Source organism: Cervus canadensis, chromosome 8, assembly GCF_019320065.1.
Source record: "Cervus canadensis isolate Bull #8, Minnesota chromosome 8, ASM1932006v1, whole genome shotgun sequence".
Taxonomy (NCBI): Eukaryota; Metazoa; Chordata; class Mammalia; order Artiodactyla; family Cervidae; genus Cervus; species Cervus canadensis.
Window position 1 is genome coordinate 37,205,496 of NC_057393.1, and position 19,540 is coordinate 37,225,035.

The window sequence follows — 19,540 nt, forward strand, 5'->3', positions numbered from 1 at the left end:
CAAATCTAAAATGAGCAGTTAGTTAAGCCATTAGTATATATAGTATTAATATGTATTATACACTAGTATATATTAGTGTATAGATGTAACAATAACTCTCATTGTTATACAAATAAGCAAATTCAGTAAATTGTCCAGGGTCACAGGTAGTATGTGGCCAAAATACAAGATTATAGAGGGCAAATCTTTCTTAAGTAGAATTTACTCTATTACCTTTTCCAACTACTGAGTCTTGTAAAAATATGGATTTAGGCTCTTAATTCAAAAGAATCCAAACTTACTTTAAAAAATGTGTTTGAAATCACATGAAGAATGGTTTTCTAATTGGTCATGTGTTCTGGAGAGGTTTTTCAACTTTGGTAGGAAGGTTCCAACCCTACACCAAAGTGATCTGACCATTAACTGAAACACAACAATATTTAAATAGGTCCTTAATGAACAAAGAGGATGTCCACATCCAGCTACTTACTAAGAATAGTGAAGAGAATTCTCTGCTGACCAATGGCTATCGAAATTCAGCTGTGAAAAGTATTATTATTGTAGGGGATTGTCAGTATGATGAGCATACTATCCATTCTACTAAATTTTAACACTGGATTAAATCTGATGATTGGAAGTCTAGTCTCTGAATAGCAGAATATCAGAGACAGGTCTGTGAAATTCATTAATTTTATTAAGGGTGTTCTTGCAGACATTGTTAACGATATTGCATAGTGACACATTGATAACAATCCACAGAAGCAATCAAGTATTGAATACAGAGTACTTTATCATCTCTTGTAATCTTCCTGATATGTAAGTTTTACTATTCCATTGTTCACATAAGGAAACTAGAGTTCAGAAACATAAACAGCTTATTCAAATTCACAGAGCTTGTAAATTGCAGAGGCCAGATTCAAATCTCTGCCTCTGACTCAAAGCTTGTTCCACTATGCTGGAAGAACTAAGTGCTGCAAAGTGGGTTATGTATCTCCACAGGGAAGGAGAAAATTAGACAAAAGAGGAGATGGGTTACAAATGTAGAGGGAAACCATATCTAAACATAAAAATAGTTATCAGGAGGAGAGAGACTGTAGTAGTAGAAGGATGATTAAGCAGTAAGGGATAAGATACTAAACAACTGTATACTTACAGGCATAATTTGACACAGGTCGTCAGTGGTAACACTGCAGATGCCTACTGGTGTATTTTGATCACTAGGAACGATGGGAGGGCTCAATAATTTCTTATAGCAGCAGGGGGGGAAACGAATATCCAAAGTAATGCTGTTATAAACAGCTAGTCCCATAAGCTATGCATACTAAATGTTAAGCATTAACATAAAATCCATGACAACAAATGAGTTTTGAATTATGCATCTATTTCTTGCATACTTCTTTCAGATCTAACACTGATTTTCTAATTAATCCCACATACTTCCTCTTTCCTTTATTTTCCCTTTATTTTCCATAATATAATTCCTTGATTACCAAAAATTATGTAAAAAGGAGAGGCTCAGATAATAGTATTTAATGATTTCCCTAGAAAACTGTATATCTAAGATCACAATAGCAAGTTCACACATTTCTATAAAGTATTTAACATATAAGAAAACTTATAAGAAAACATATAAGAAAGCTTATAAATTTAAACAAAGATCGTGTCCAACTCTTTGCATCCCCATGGACTGTAGCCTACCAGGTTCCTCCATCCATGGGATTTTCCAGGCAAGAACAGTGGAGTGGGTTGCCATTTCCTTCTCCAGGAGATCGTTCTGACCCAGGGATTGAACCCAGGTCTCCCACATTGTAGGCAGACGCTTTACCATCTGACCACCAGGGAAGTCTATTTAACATATAAGAAAACTTCTAAATTTAAACAAAGATGGTGGTAATTTTATTAGCAGCAGTTTATTCAGAACTCGCTGCAGAACATCCCATTGATTTTGGTGACCATTCTGGCTACTTTCAAACTAAATACAGGCTACATAGAGAGAGCTGTATTGAGTAGGCACATGGAAACACATACACAGACGTCTGCAAACACACACACTACTGATAAGACACAATTTCCCACAGTAATACTGGAAAGACTTATTACCTGGAGTTTACTCAAAGTATTAAATTAAAAAGCTACAGATGTTATATTTATAAACTTTGTCCAACTGTATTTTTTTAATCAGTTATACAGCAGAATGTAACTTTATCCATTTGCTAAATGAGGGGTTTTAGAGCAAATTTTATGACCTTTCAACTGTCAAAGATTATAATAACTTCTTAAGGAAGTTATTACTTCTACTGACTTAAAAGGAAATCTAAACATATAGTCTGGACAAATCATTAAAAACAATTTAAAAGATTTAGAAAATAGCCAATATTTTAATTTGCTAAGGCAGAAAAAGGCTAATAATAATCTAAGGAACAGCTATGTTATTTTATAGGTAACCATACCAACAGAGATCGAGAAGTGTGTTCTAGAGAAAAGATATTGAAAACAAGCCCTAATATACGCCTATAATCATGATAATAACAATAACAGAAGTAAGTACCATATTACTGTAGTTACCATGTATGATCATTTACTATAGTGATAAGTTCTAAGCATTTTTCATTAAATTAAAAAAAATTATAATCCTGTAGGAAGGTTTTTAACAGATAAGGAAGTAGGTTCACAGGATCTGCTTTAGGGCACCTTCATGGCAAGAGAATCACACTGATTTCACACTAAAGCTGCTCTGGTTGAAGTAGGGGTAGGAGTGTGGGAATTCTGCTGGAGATACCATGTGGTGCAAACAGGGTGGAATTTGAAAACCCTGCACTATATTATATTGCCCCATCCTTAGTTCCAATGCCTTTCTGGTAATTCTACTTCTAAAAAACTATTAGATTATGGCTCTTCATGTGATCTTCAAAACATTTTATAATTATTACTATAGGTTTCATTATAACATTTCTTGTAAACTCCAAGGCCTTAATATTTAAAAATAATCATATTAGAAATACAATACTGTGAGAACTAATAGACCAATAAATCTTTGGTTCTGAAATTTTAGTGAATGCTTTTGTGTGTGTGTTTGCAATCGTGTCTACCTCTTGGCAACCTCATGGACTGTAGCTCACCAGGCTTCCTCTGTTCATGGGATTTCCCAGGCAAGAATATTGGAGTGGGTTGCCATTTCCTTCTCCAGGGGATTGTCCCAACCCAGGGATCAAACCCATGTCTCCTGCATTGGCAGGCAGATTCTTTTATCACTGAGCCACCTAAGAAGCTCCTCTGAAATTTTAAAATTGGAATTATGTATGGAGCCAATTATATTTTCTTAATCACCACACCTATTACTTCTAAATTTTTTGTTCTCTTCACCTTTGGTAGATTTTTCAACCATGTACGTGACCACAGTCCACTGTCATCACACATTTTTCATATAAAATATTATGCTTTTCAGGGTAGCAACCTTTCTATAGTTTGCGTGTGAGATCAATATACATAATAAGGAGATGAAAGTGAAATCCTTGTGAAAGTGAAGTCGCTCAGTCATGTCCGACTCTTTGTGACCCCATGGACTGTAGCCTACCAGGCTCCTCTACCCATGGGATTTTCAAGGCAAGAGTACTGGAGTGGGTTGCCATTTTCTTCTCCAGGGGATCTTCCCAACCCAGGGATCGAAGCCTGGTCTTCTGCATTGCAGACAGACGCTTTTACCATCTGAGCCACCAGGGAAGTCCCTCTAATAAGGAGATAGAGGTATTTATAAATTAATTTTAGATATAACTGTTCAACTTGTTAATATAGAGATAGATGTAATAATATATAGATATTATTATACAACATCTAAATACATATAATATGTTCTTTTGGGTAATGACTGAATAGAAACTAATGCCTATTGCAAAGAAAACAAAAAAGCAAAAAACCCGATAAGCAAGTTCACAATATCACATATACTACTCTAAAAATGTACTGGAGAGCTAATACTTTATTACAAACACTAGAAAGCCAAAATAAGCCAAACCTAAGCCATGATAAGTATGTAAAGTATGACAAACACAGTTATCAGGAAATTCAAATGACTCCTAGTGTAGTGAGAAGTGTTAATAACTCAGACCTTCAATGAAGTTGAAACATTCAACAAATGACTACTGTAAATAACAGAATAAACATATGAGTCTAGGAACTGTTACACGTTCCTTACTGTGGGCTTGGCACTTTGGACCTTTAGATACGACAACACATAATCAAATTTCAGATTAAGTTTACTTTCATAGTGTGTGGTTTTCCCTACTCCCTTTTCTTCCATGCAGTTTCTTGATTTCCATATACATTCTTCAGGATGTATTCCAACAAATGTCACAAAGTCAGATGATATTCAAAGTCCTCCATCTGACGGCTCTTAATCTTTTTTGCCTGAATATTCATTGGAAGGACTGATGCTGAAGCTGAAACTCCAATACTTTGGCCACCTGATGTGAAGAACTGACTCATTTGAAAAGACTCTGATGCTGGGAAAGACTGAAGGCAGGAGGAGAAGGGGACGACAGAGGATGAAATGGTTGGATGGCATCACCGACTCAATGGACATGAGTTTCGGTAAACTCCGGGAGTTGGTGATGGACAGGGAGGCCTGGCATGCTACGGTCCATGGGGTTGCAAAGAGTTGGACACGACTGAGCGACAAAATTGAACTGAATCTTTTTTGCCAGCACCATCTGTAGCTGTCAGAGAGCCCCCTGCTCCCAACAAGAGGACCTACACATTGCTCTGTGACGGCCAGCACACTGTGGACTTTCCCAGCCATTTTCCCAGTCCTGGTCCCACTCTCTCCAATCCTGGTTTAATAAAATATATTGGTTCCATTTAAAAACTCTACCTTCTGTGGGACGAATACAATGAACTGTTTCCTTCTCAGAACTCCTCAGCACTTAATGCCAAATGGTCATTGGATTCTGAGAACAAACTACCTGCATGGGTGGTCCATCTGTCCATCTAGATGGTAAGCTTCTTTTTTTTTTTTTTCCCATTCTATATTTTATTTATTTTTTTTTTTAATTTTTTTATTAGTTGGAGGCTAATTACTTCACAACATTTCAGTGGGTTTTGTCATACATTGATATGAATCAGCCATAGATTTACACTTATTCCCCATCCCGATCCCCCCTCCCACCTCCCTCTCCACCCGATTCCTCTGGGTCTTCCCAGTGCACCAGGCCGGAGCACTTGTCTCATGCATCCCACCTGGGCTGGTGATCTGTTTCACCATAGATAGTATACATGCTGTTCTTTCCCAACATCCCACCCTCACCTTCTCCCACAGAGTTCAAAAGTCTGTTCTGTATTTCTGTGTCTCTTTTTCTGTTTTGCATATAGGGTTATCGTTACCATGTTTCTAAATTCCATATATATGTGTTAGTATGCTGTAATGTTCTTTATCTTTCTGGCTTAGATGGTAAGCTTCTTAAAGCAGATATTTTTTCTTTTTTTTAACCTACGTATCCCTATGATTTGCTCATTTATTTATTCTTCTCTTTCTTCCACAGACAGTTATATTTTTTAGAATTTAAAAATGAATGCAGAAGGCATCCTGCCCAATCTCCCACCCAATGCAGGAACACCCTCTCCAACAAACCTGAAGGAATCAGAGGATGGCGTAGGAATTTATATCATTTTAAAAAACACTATAAAATAATGCTGTATGCTTCAAATGTTCCTATTCCATTCAATTTTTAATTCTTATGAATGTCTCAGGATTTGAGGCCACATTAGATTTAATCTTCATAGTTTCAATTTAGAAAACTGAGTGAAGCAAGCACAAAGTGAAAGAACTAAGGGAATAGTTCATTATGAATAGGAAAGTCACTTTGACTTTTAAAAATGTCTTAAGTTTCTGATAATTTAGGTTGTAAATGAAATAGCAAATAATACTTGAGATAAGGTTTTCAGAGAAATATGTTAACAGTTCAGTCACTCTTTCCAGTTAACTAAATCTGTGTTGTGATCTTTCCAGTTAACTAACTGGCTGTGATCTTACAAAATAATAAAGACTATGGAAAAATCTACTAGTAAATTTGATAAGAATCTTTAATCTGAATAAATTAATGAGAACTGTTTTCCAAAATTCAGATAAAATTCTTAAAAATCTCTAATCTACTAGCACCTCCTAGTGGAAAGTTTAAAGGATACAATTCCAACCAATCGGAATTCAGAATAGTTATCACATTTAAAGCTGCTAAACCAATGGCAGTATGAATCCTTATGATACGTAAACATGCCTGGAAAATAGAAGCATAATTTCATTAATATAATTGATTTAAAAAATTAAAATGGTAAACATGTACATGATATCTATTAGAAGCAAAACAGTTCAGCAATAGTTATGTTACAGACCAATTTTCATGTTAAAATATGTCAAATATGGGTCCAGAGAGTGTGCAAGAGCCTTTTATTCTTCACTGGTATCCTCAACCAAGGGTTGAAATGGGAAAAAGACAGAAACTAAATTAATCAGTTGATTTATAGAAACTATAGTTTTATACTTTATAAGTTAACAAAATTAATTCTGAGGATTATCTGGAGACTTCATCACTGTCATCTCTATTTCCCATTACCAGAGAGATATTATATAAACATATATACAAAATTAAGAAAAATAAAGAATTAAGAAAACACTTAAAACTCTTTTGAAGAAAATGCTTAACAATACTAAGGATTATATAGGTGTTTTCTCTAAATCAAATGAAACCAAATTAAAGTTCAAAGGTTTATTTAATGCTTCCTATTTATTAAAATGGCTCATTATTTTATGAAAGAGACTTTGAATATTAGTGAAGAGCACACTATAGCTCTGATCTTAAAATTTTTAATGTTCTTTTTATTTCAATGACAAAGTTTTACATATTTGGCTTAGTCAGAAAACATGTGAATGCTTCTAAGCTAATACATTTTGTGTAGGATTCCCAGTAAGATAATAAATATAATCATCAATTTGGTCAATTTAAAAAATGCAACTAACAGTCTTTAAAAAATTATTCAACATTTATGATTGACAAAAAATCTGTAAAATCATAGATTAAAAATGAGTGACTACTTAAATCTAACGATCAGGAAGAAAACACTTCCACAGAAATTAACTACTCACCATAATCTGGATGAAAAATTTGGCGAATTAGAAGAAGGAACCATTCTTTAGTCAAGCCACCCATATCCAAACCAGCTTCCCCTACAAATGTAACTTTCAACTTCTTTTTCAGGTCTGCTCTTTTCCGGGTTAACTGAGGAAATTATAAGATAGAGGAGAGCAAAAGGCAGTAAAAAAGGAAATTAACCTTTTAAATTCTGGGAAATGTATTATCATATTTACAATGTCACAAAACTTCATCCATCCATCCATCCAATAAATCTGCCCAACCCTATTGTAATGCTTGCTGTATAGATTCAAGCAACCGAATTAGCAAAGTCAGGTACCTTGCTCAAGGTTATTGCCTACTGGCATCGTACTGACTCCAAGATTTTAATTTAGTCAAATACAGTACAAAGTAACTCATTTAAACTTGCCTTCAACACTAAAGTTTTAAAAAATCACATAACTAAATCAAACATTATAATATTCACATGAAAATCTGGTTAAAGAACTGTACATGCTTGAAGTTTAATAATACATGTATATACAATCAAAGTATCAATATGTTTGACCCTAAATATACCCAATATATCCTTGTAGATCAGACTTCTAATTTTACAGGTGAGTAATCTGAGGCCTGGAGAAGTTAAAATGACTTGTTAGGCACCCAACCAGTTAACAAAGGTGGTCTAGAATCTACTTTATATATTCAGAAATATGAATTACTCATTTAAGTGTTTTATATGAAATCCTTTTATGAATATTTAACAACAAACCACTAAAAACATATTAAAAAATGAACATAAGGCTTAACTATGAATACAGAACTGTTTTCAACCATTGTATCAAAATATAAGAAAGCACACCACTGGCATATAGAAATAAAGACAGCTTACTAAGATTTTAGTAATGAGCCACATTATCAAATTATTTAGAGCTTTAATCAATTAATACTAATCTGGAATAAATAATCTATACCTCATCAAGAGAATCGCTAACCAGATGTGTCCGCCTTACTTTCATATTTAGAAATAACATATTCATATCAGGTCTCTGTCTTCGAGATACTTTATCCACCAGACTTTGCTAATTGAAAAAGAAAGCAAACATTTTCATTTTTACTTGAACTATAATCTCAATTAAAACATTTAAACACTTAGGTAAAAATCACTTATATTCTTCTCTTTACCATCTCTCACACAAACAATTTCATAAACTCAATTATGCAAATTTTGATTTATGAAAATGCCTTATTATTTCATTTTGGGACAATGATAACAGAAGGGGATACAAAATGGAGGACCCAAAAATAATTCAACTTCTACAGTAAAAGAATGTTGCACTGCTGCTTCTGTATGTCTCACCTCTTATGTAGCAAAGTTTTCTGTTTAATAAATACAAACAAAGTAGGAACATTGGGAACAAGGTACATACGTCTGATGATAAACTTGGCTTACGCTTAAGATACTGGATTTACTCTACAATCTACTTCTAGAAAGTAATTTTCAACATATTTCAGAAACCATTAACAATGTTCATATCCTTTGTCCCAATACTAAACAGAGGAAATATTTTATACAGTGACATTCATCACAGCATCATCTATAAAAGCAAAACTTTAGAAATATACTAAGTATGAATGTCTAGTGGAATTATAATACAGTTATCAAAAATGATGGTCATAAAAATCATGTAAATAACATGGAAAATGTTTAAGGAATGTACAACTAAAAAAAGCGAGGAAACAAAATTGTATACACAATATTGTTTCAACTCTGATGCCTCTTAAAGATAATACAGGTAAAGACTATCAAAAGCAAATTCCCTAAAATGTTAACAATATTTATGCCTGGGTGTTGGAAATAAGGGGATGTTTTACAAAAGTATAAGAAATATATGAATGTCATTTATCATATAAAGTCTACATGCTTGTGTAATATATTTAATTTATTTAAACTTTCAGACTACCTCATCCTCTTTGGTAGCAAAGAAAATGAATTATTGTGCAGATTAAAGATAAACATTCTGACATTTTAAATACATGCAGCAATTTGCTTTAGTGGGTAAAATTTCAATACCCTAAATCTACATAGTAAGGCTACTTTCATGATTATGTAGATTACTATAATAATACACTAATTCAGAGCCCTTCTTCATCTCTCCAGTATTCGATTCTAAAGGCTTGCAGTAGGTTTTTTTTTTTCCTTTCCCCTTCTCTGGGCCTTCTCTTTTGTGCTCAAACAGATCTATATTCCTAGCATAGTATGCAGTGTCATGGACCTGTTTTTCCAACCCTTTCTTATCTTCTGTTCCCAGTTGAGCTCCTGGAAGCCATCACACTGGAAATTATCCAACACACAAACTTAAACTAGGATGCTGATGGAACACAAAGCTTACTGGCTACTCCTCCCATCAGAAATTCATACTGCATAGAAAGTGCTTCAGATGAAAGAAATAACCCAATGATGGTAGAATTTTACACACAGACTGATGAGGAAGTTATTTTTAATCTGGGAAGTCACTTTCACAACTTTAAATTATACTATATAAGTTCTTGCTTATATTAACTATCTATAAGGCTACCCTGTGTCAAAATAGTCACCAGTCATTAATTCCAAATAGTATGGCATAGTTTACAAGCTAAAATGCTGGGAAACACCCATAACTGAGAAGGCCACTGGACTCTTCAGTTGCTACTCATTTGTGCCCTTGCTCTGTGGAAGAGAGCCCAGGATACATGCTATAGCTGCCACTCTCCTTTTAAATGAAAGGGAATTTAACAGAAGAAGGTATTTAAAATCTTAAGTGTGAGTGGCACAGCAGAAAATTGCTCAGAGGAACTTAAAATTCTAGCTCTTTAGATTTTTTCTTATAAATAAAAAAATCATAGCCCAAGGCTTAAAAAAAAAAACTAAAAAGGCACATGAAATGGCATAAATGCTAATCATCAAAATGACTAGCTAGATAGACTAATCTTTGAGCCAATATTTAACCAGGATTAATAATTCTGGTGCTAAATACCCCTGTTGAAATCTACTTCTCAGCAGGGTAATATGGCTATGTTACTCCTTTGGTACACAGAGGCGATACCATTTCTTCTAATATTCCAACACTCAGTGTAAACTGACTCTGGGATGTCACTAGTTACTCAAATCTTTTGTCCCGCTCTGTGACAGCAAAAAATACTCACCTTCTGGTGAATTACTGAAGAATCAACAGTTCTTACTTTTATGGTATTTGAAGTATTATAACTTATGCCTTAGAATTCTTTTTATATCCTTGAACAAGACATGGAAATCATTTCTTTTACTCTACAGGTCTGTCTTGGGGTCTCTATTTTAAGAAGACTATTGCCAACCTCTCTAAGTTTTAAAGTTGTTAAGTAATCATGTCGCAAAAGCAGAAACTCAAAAACATATGAGTATTAAAGTGTATCGTCTAGAGCTCTAATTTTTTTTTTTAAAAAAAGCACAATCAAAGTAATTATGTACTTTATCTATAACTTTACTGTGTTATGCAGAAATCTGGTAGGCAATGGACAGGACAGTCCCAGAGATGAACTTCATCCTGCCTAACTTCATCTGGCCTGACTGCTGCCTGTCTCAATGGGCCTGCAGGCATTTTGGTTCCCTAAGAATCAATAAAACACCTTTCACCATCTATGGACATATTTTTCAGTTTTCTAAGACTACACTTTTTGCTATATTTTCTAATTTTTCAGCTGTTTCTATTTGACTTTCATAAAATTTAGAAAACATGTTGGTGGTTTGAGCAGTTTGCTCTCAAGGACACCCCTTTTCTTGTCCTCACTGTAGTTCTTTCTCACTGATGCATTGCTAGTGACCCTGGAGGATGGTATCTACAAAATAATGTCCAAGTTCCCACTACTTTGGATCTGTGAGAGGCATTTAACCTTCCTGCTATATTTATAAAACAATGAGAAGTTGATGAGGAGTATTTTTTCCGCTGTATCATGAATAGGTTTAAGTACTTTTTGAGGGTGTATGATATGAATTTTACTTTTGACATTTCCTGATTATGCTAGAACAATTCACATGACATTTGACTTATTTGTTAAATTATTTACTATATATTGATTATAGTCAGCATAAATGTTTTCATAGCTGGCTTACCCTTGCGATGCTTATCATCTGTTGTTCTGAGTCTCTTTGAATAATGATTTTTTTTGCAGCTATAGAAATAACGAATGGGTACTGACAGAAGGAAAACCTGCTCAACAAGTGAAAACAGAAAAAGCAAAATGGTGTATTTTTAGCAAAATTATACTAAGGGAATCTAAGGTACCGCTTCCAACAATATTAAACCATTACTTTTGTACTGTGTTTTACCATTCACAAAATGATTTTATGTGCATCATTTCTTTGAATCCCACAGCCCTGTGACCTATACATCATTATCCGATGTGCAGTGGCTTTATTCCCTAGAGGAAGCTACATCCAATGTTCTGAAACATGTGCTGACAGCTTACACTGTTTATACAAATAATCTCAATTTATGCAGCCACTTGTACATCATTACCTGGGAAAAATATGGCCAACATCAGAAACAGGAGGCAGAAGTGCAGATGAAGGATTAGGACAGAAAATCATGTGCAGAAATTAACATAAGAATCCATTACTCTATGAGTATGCATAGGCACCAGAAATGCTTATGCATCAGAAATGAAGAAATCTAGCAAGAACTATGGTAGGAAAAGTAACACATTTAAGAGCAATAACATAAAAGGAAAAGTGTTGCTTTAGCACTGTTATTTAATGATGCAGTAATATGGAATGGTATGTATTTGTAAACACGCAACATACAATCAAAAGTTATGAAAATAACTTCTTTCCTGGGTCAGAGCTTACTCTGTTATATAAAAGAGCCATAAAGCACACAGATAAGATGCATTCAGAGAGAACTAGTAAGGCAGCAATGACTCTTTGGGAGCTAGACTCCCACATAAGTGGCTGTAATGAATCCATCAGCCGCAGTTGGAACACATCCAAGGACAGTCGATCAGCACATGTGTGACCACTGGTCACACTGCGATGTAGGCATTAGGAGGAAAAAGGAGATAGCCCTGGAATGACCTGAAAATGAAATGGTTTTCCTCTTGGAATGAAACTGTTAGAAAGCAGTAAGAAAATTGCTCAGTATTAATGTGTAATAATTTTGAATCACAAAGTGCCAACTAAAAATTTGGAAAGAAAAAGAAGTGCAATGAACTTAGTAGGATAATGCTGGTCTAACTATGTACTTTAAAATAGTGTTCTCAGCCCTTCCCTAGTCATAGCACATAGACAAATGATACTATGTGCATCACACACTGAGATAAACACAAGAGGCTGGCCATGGCCAGACACGTGACTTGCCCTGGGGCTCTGATCCCCTTCTAGGGCCCAAGGGCTGAAGGGATCATAGGATCAAACCTCTATAACTCATTCTTGGTACACCAATGTTACAGTACAGTGTTTAGAGGAGCTTTGCATTAAAAGATGTCACTGAAATATGCACAGTAACTCTTGGCATTGTATTGTAGCTTTGTCTACAACATTACAAATACATTAAAGTGGGACAAAAAATATCTTTGTAGAATAAACTCTGACAAGAAAAAATCCATCAGACTGGCCAAGGTCCCCCAGAAGTGGAATTCTTACTCAGTTCAGGTGTGGATTGATATATATCCAGGATTCTAGTCTATGTTTTAGGTCAATTCTGGTAGAAAGGGTCCCTGGAAGCTTGAACCAATTCTGGGGCTTGGGGTTACTTATACCCATATCATCTCTCTCAGTTAGTCTCTCTTAGAATAATGCATTCTGTAGGACAACTCAGACTTTGGGAATAAATTATGTCTGGGATAGTCTTGCTGGTTTAATCCAAACTCTAAGTGTGACTATAAGGTGCAGGGTAATGAAGAATTTGGCCAAGTGTTTTGAAAATCTATTACACTAATGTAACAAACCGTTTCTGGTGAGGCCCTGTCTCTGTAACATCCATTTTTTTAATGCTTTGTATAAAGAACAAACACTTCATCTACAGGAAGAGGAAGAAAAGGAGTGAATTCACGTGTGTATGTGTACACATGTGTGATCACTGTGGGAGATCGGGCACCAGCATACTATGGTCCATGGGACCAACATGGCCGACAACTCAGGCTTGTGAGTAAAGCTCTGGAACACAGACACACCCCTTCAGTTACATATTCACTAAGGCTGTTCTGTGCTAGAATGGTAGACCAGAGACTGCATAGCCCAAAGAGCCAGACACATTTATAATCCTGTACTTTCCAGAAAAAGTTTGTTGACCTCTGTGCTGGGTGATGACACATAGAATAAGAAAATTTATAAGAAACTGCATATTAAGAACTTTTCCCTTCTTAAAAAGATGTTACTAACCAAACAAAAATCATATTAACATAAACATAACTTCAGATGAAATAGAAAAAGAAGATGCTTTAGGAAATATAATGATATAATGATTTCAAGGCTGGATATCTAAAATATACTTAGAAGTTTATATGTTAAGGTATGTGTATATGTAAATTTACTTACACAAACTTAAAAGCCAGTCATTATTTTGTATAGTATTTTATTCAGGTGAATAACCAAATGAACTTTTGATCATACCTGTGAGAGTTTCCAAAGCTCTGCCAGGTGTGGTATTCTTCCATGAGGTCAATGTGATCCAATGTAGAATTATAGAAATCAGTATAAGGAATAAGGGGAGGGTGAACCAAGTTGTTCGCAGTATCTGTAAAGATAATTCTAACATAATGATCTTTCCCAATATGTACATGATTCATTCTAGTAGGAAGAATATTTTAATGCCCACCAGAAAGCCTTTATCTAGAAATTCCTCTTTTAAGCAATTGAGGTGCTGAATGAAGAAGGTAGCTTAAAATTAAGGTCAAAATGCAGCCAATAATTACTTGCTTTAAAAGAAAACTTGAATGGTGAGGATTATAATAGTAGAGTAAAGGGAGTAAGCAAATGGCATACTCAGGAATGAATATAAGTTCATGTATTCTTAGGAACCACTACTTAGGTCCTATGCAGTTGACAGCCATAAAACAGAATTCTGCTCAATAAAATGCATAAAGCTTTTTCATGCTTATACATTAATTGTGAAATCCATTAGCAAAATAGAAAATACATTACTACAACTCTCCTCCTCAAAGGAATGATTTAAGATGTACGTAATGCCTCTATAGTATTTTGAGGTCCTTATGGAAATATCCTTATATTTAATAAAAGAAAAGTAAAGATGATTGAATAATAAAACCTACTAAGTAAAGCCAATACTTTAGATGCTGATGGGATCCACCACGAACACTTTGATATAGGTGGAAATTCTTCAGGTTTTGCAGGAAACAGGCGTAAAGAAATAAACTGCAGCAATCTCTCTACCAATGGTTTGAACCTCTTCTGGGATAATCTGGTAAAGATTTTGAAATAATTCCAATCAAAATTCACATTTTCTATTTTGGCAATATGTTTGTTAGAGATCAAAGTTCATCCTTTATGCATAAAATTTTAGGCTATTCCCCCAAATTCTATTTCTTTAATTGCCCCAAATTTGAAAAGATGCAAAATCTTACCTCAAATATCGTTTCTTAATTAAATAAGAAATAAACACCAAAATTACTAAAAGTTAGCATTAAACATTTCACTTTTAAGGCTTTTAGTGTTTAGTCACTCCTCATTCATAGACTCTGTATCTGCAAATTCACCCATTTCCTACTATTTAATTCTAAACCCCAAATAAATAATCGTGGCACTTTTGTGGTCATTTCATGGCAGTGCAAAGAGTGGCAAAAAACAGGAGTTGCTTATGCTGAGGCTGAATAAGGTGATGCTCTGCCTCCTTGTTTTAGCTCTCATACTGCAAATAAGTATTCTTTATGCAATCTACTCGGGTCATGTTTTTCAAATTCTTAGCTTTTCATTTGTGATTTTGCCCCTAACTCTAGTGCTGAAGTTCTAAGGTTCTGACTAGTGTTCCTAAGAAGGATGTGATGTGCCTTATGGAGAAGGTACTTGTGTCCAATAAGCTTTGCTCAGACATGAGTTATGATGCTGTTGGCGGTGTGTTAGCTGCTCAGTCGTGACTGACTTTTTGTGACTCCATGGACTGTAGCCTGCCAGGCTCCTCGGTCCATGGAATTTTCCAGGCAAGAATACTGGAGTGAGTTGCCATTCCCTTCTCCAGCGGATCTTCCCGACCCAGGGACTGAATCTGGGTTTCCTGCTTTGCAGGCAGATTCTTCACCTTTTGTTGGCTGTGAGCTGAATGTTAATAAAATAATGATTTTATCAAATAAGGCGGCTTTAAAATGAAACAAAGATAAAGTAAGGCTATGTACTGATATGCTGATGGAAATGTTGTGAGCAAAGGCTCGTAGGAATCTAACCCTCTTGAGTGGGAATAACGGTTTACTATTCACCAATTCAGTACTCACAGTAGCTTTATAGAATGTTAACTATTGCTAATAATGAGAACTGACTGTATTCAAAATTAATTTTGGGATGATTTAGCTTCTTTAGCTTGTATTAGTCATGGGGAAAAGTAATTGTTAATGTAAGTACAGTACTGTGAAAAAAATACTGTACTTTTATAAATTGATATTGATGGCTAATATGTTCAACAATAGGAATGTGCTATATAAAATGCAAAAGCAGTGGACAGAAATCTCAACAGCTGGTACAAGCAAAATGGTTACTTACACACAGAACAGATCTTTAATGTATCCTCTACATAGTACTAAATAATACACTTGTAATTGGCTTCTGAAGCACTGTGAATTATAAGTATCATTTCTAAAAACCTGAAAACATTTAATGTTATTATAAAATTAAAAGTTCTTAATATCATAGAGTAATTTACTTTTTAAACCAGTGAGCTAGGAAATGATGGTCAGCTTCCACTAAGCTGGCTGTCTGTCGTAGCAAGTGGGCATAGATGACATATGTAGATGTGTTATTAAATTGAGGATTCTGAAAAAGATATTAAAGACAATTGTGTTAAAATTGTGTTAACATGTAAAAGGAAAGACACTAAGCTTAATGAGCTAAGTGGAAAATTCAGAAAACTAAATTTGAGATTATGAAATACTAGATGAAATCCTTTAAAATAAGAATCTATTTGTTTCATTATTTAATTAACAGAGACTTCCATTTCCACAATGGTCCAGGGGCTTTGAATTAAGAAAGATTTAGGTCTGAGGGCTAATTCTACCACTTACTACTATACACCCTTAAGAATGTTCCTTAAACTTTGATGCTCAACTTCTTCATCTAGAAAATGGGAATGATAATATCTATCTTGGAGGTTGTTTTGAGTACTAAAAAAAAGAAACAAAAAGATAACATAAAGCACCTAGCTCACTGCCTAGTATAAATGGAGAGAAATCACTCCTTTCCAATTAAGCAAAAACCTGGTTCTTTCTTGATTTAAAAAAGGTGGGGGGGACAGAGAATGCTAGAAAAATAAAAGCTGGTAATGAAACTTTTGCAATGTGAAAAGAGTTATTTGCACATTTCACAAAGAACAGGGGAGAACCACCTAACAGCTCCTGAGAACTTTTAAATGTTAAAGGAGAGCTTGTAAACCAAGCACAAACTCTAGTTACATTTCCAAAATCTAAAACTCACAATGTACATTTCAGAACTTGATGGTAAAAATAAGTGTTATTGAACAATAAACTGAAATTGTAAAAAAGAAAAGAGCACCATATATTTTTCAAAACTGACTTATGGTCAGGATGGTCCAAAATGAGGGAGTGACCCCAGCTGATAACCTCATCAAGTGTTAGCTCTTAAGAGTAGAACTTACTGAGGACCAAATACACTCTCCTAAAAATGTGAGTTGCATGCTGTCACTTTCTAGCTTTTACTATCTTCACATATATTTCCTTTCTTTCCCCCCCAGTTTTGTCTTTCTCTTCTTACCTTTTTACCTCCCCTTCCTCGCTTTACATCTCTCAACTGCCTTTTATCTATTTCCCTTATTTCCCCCCACTTTTTCTTCTTTTTCTTTTTTCCTCTCTCCTCCTCCTTCTACCCATATCTTCCATATTTTTTTATTGGACATAATATTAAGTTAAACATTATACCTTATTTAACATAATTTTTTTATCTTTAAATGAGATAATAATCTATACAACTATCTTTGGTAAACTGTAAAGAATAATACAAATATAGTATGCTAGCTATGGGAATAACATACTTCTCAAAAAATTATAAAAGTTAAAATTACTTTTCATTTGTTTGGACCTTATTTATATCAATGAATCTGTATCTCTTGAGAGGAAAAAGTTCATTATCTTTGCTTCAGCAAACATAAACAACCACTTTGACTTTTCCATTAGAATTCTAGCTTAAATATTTATTGAAAAGTTAGAAACCTACTAATTGGGAAACAAAAAAGAGTTTTGAAGCCCCCTTAAAAAACTAGTTACAAGACAGGAAGCTGACTGGAGGAGGAAGAAGTGCTTCTGTTCTGTTTGTTCCAGAATTCAACAGCAGGAAGGTAAGAACTAAATTAAAATATTAAATCTGGATATAATTTAGCTTCCCACTGTTTGTTATAGCTTTAATTCTCTGATTAAAAGTAATTATAATCTAAAAAGTATCAGAAATGCTGCTCAAAATAATACTTAGTACTTGGTATCATTTTACTTTCACATGTACAGATTGAAATATGAATTATACAATTTCAACTAAGTTCTTGCTTTCTTACCTGTAAAAGTATAAAATATGCTCTAAGATCATCTTTTGTTCGTGGACTGAAAAAGAAAGAAGTGTAACTGATGAGAGATGCTTAATCTTACACCATCTAATAAAAATTATCAATGTTTCTGTGAGAATTGACTTGATGAAAGCTAGACTTAAATCTGAAAACATAAACCTAGACTTAAATCTGAAAACATAAACATAAATCATTGCCCAAAGTGTACTAGATGCCCTTTATAAATGTAAAGCCAAATCATCTGAAATATAAATAAATAACATGTGTATTAAATTTTGAAATTTATATGTTTGAATGTATATTACATATATAATTTTAAAATTAGTAGTACTATTCCTCTATGGAAGAATTATCTGACTGAATAATGATTTAAATTATTTGGTTTTAAGTAAAATCTAAACTACTTCTTTCTATAGTAGTCTACATAATTTTCAGATTATTTTTTCATTGGGACTACTATTTTATTTTAGAAATTATATTTGAAAATATTTTAATAAGATAAAAGCAATTCATAAATATTAAAATTCCTGGTGATAAGAGAGTCCTCTTTTTTTTTTTTCCATTTTATAGCTGTACCATTAAAATTTCCATCTTCCTGTCCTATGCACTAGTATTTTAGTACAGTGTACAGCTTTGGGTACAGAAATGGTGGTTAAGATCATAGGCTCTTTTGCCAGACAGTCTGGGTTCTAATTATGACTAAGGTACTTATTGTGTTAACCTAGGCAATTTACTTCTCTGTAAATTAATTTCCTCAAGTGTGAAGTGAAAATAATCCTATTACCTATTTCACAGGATTGCAGTGAAGATTCAATATGAGAAATACATGCAAAATCATTTGAAAGGTGATTAGCCCATAGTAAACAATCAATAAGCTATAAATCTTGTTGCTGTTACTATAAGTCCAAAATAAAACAAAATTTTGGGGATAGAGACCACATGATCCTTTAATAAGTAAGTTGCATCAAATTATTTTAATCTGTCTCAGGTACATATTTGAGGAGCAGGGGTTAGAAAGCTGTGGGAGCGTGCTCAGAGGGGACTAAGGTCCTGCAGTTTCAGACCACTGGACTTCCTCACTCTCCTAAGCATTCTTTTAACATTCTAATTTTTCTTCCTATCGCCAATGAGGCATTATATATTCAACCAGAAACATAAAATTCAAGGAAAATGCAAAAGTATTACTAGAACGATAAACTAGGAAAATATTAAGATAAAAATCACATGCAAAATATAATATGATTTCAATTGTTTTTAAAAGACAACTAGAAAAAAACTGCACAGTTACATTTTTACTTTTTTAATACTATTCTGCCTTTTCTCAATGTTCTATAAAAACCACCAATTTCTTTGAAAATTGGAACAATGTTGTTAAAATATAGGGTATATTTAACATATTTAAGAACTGTGGTTTGGTATTTTCAAACTGGGCTTAATATAAACATTTAAATTATAATTTAATGGCATTGCTTGGCTTTAAGAGCAGCTATTATTTACTATGTTATTTAAGTAATATCAATTTAAATATGTACTTTTAAAACTGTATTTTTGTGTTCTGCATATTCCAAACACTATCAATTACATTGTTCATCATTCTTTATATAACAATTCAATATTTAGTTCCAGAAAAAAAATATTTTAGTGGCTAAATTTGTTTCCTTATATTAGAAATAAGGAGATGTCTACTCTGCTACCCGG

General features: G+C 33.9%; 1 protein-coding gene across 4 annotated transcripts in view; it reads right to left on the reverse strand.

Moving 5' to 3' along the window:
* HECTD2 (HECT domain E3 ubiquitin protein ligase 2) overlaps positions 1–19,540 on the reverse strand; it is a 72,724-nt gene that overhangs the window by 9,663 nt on the left and 43,521 nt on the right. For all 4 annotated transcript variants that reach the window (XR_006270790.1, XM_043476015.1, XM_043476017.1 and 1 more), the window contains exons 7-15: positions 17,834–17,879; positions 15,980–16,089; positions 14,382–14,530; positions 13,723–13,846; positions 11,227–11,323; positions 8,072–8,179; positions 7,112–7,244; positions 6,157–6,245; positions 1,133–1,291 (exon numbers count right to left, since the gene is read on the reverse strand). Coding sequence is in view for 3 of the 4 variants with exons in the window: in XM_043476015.1 (XP_043331950.1) it covers positions 1,133–1,291; positions 6,157–6,245; positions 7,112–7,244; positions 8,072–8,179; positions 11,227–11,323; positions 13,723–13,846; positions 14,382–14,530; positions 15,980–16,089; positions 17,834–17,879 (1,015 nt within the window). In the remaining variant the exon portion in view is untranslated. The remainder of the gene's footprint in view (positions 1–1,132; positions 1,292–6,156; positions 6,246–7,111; positions 7,245–8,071; positions 8,180–11,226; positions 11,324–13,722; positions 13,847–14,381; positions 14,531–15,979; positions 16,090–17,833; positions 17,880–19,540) is intronic.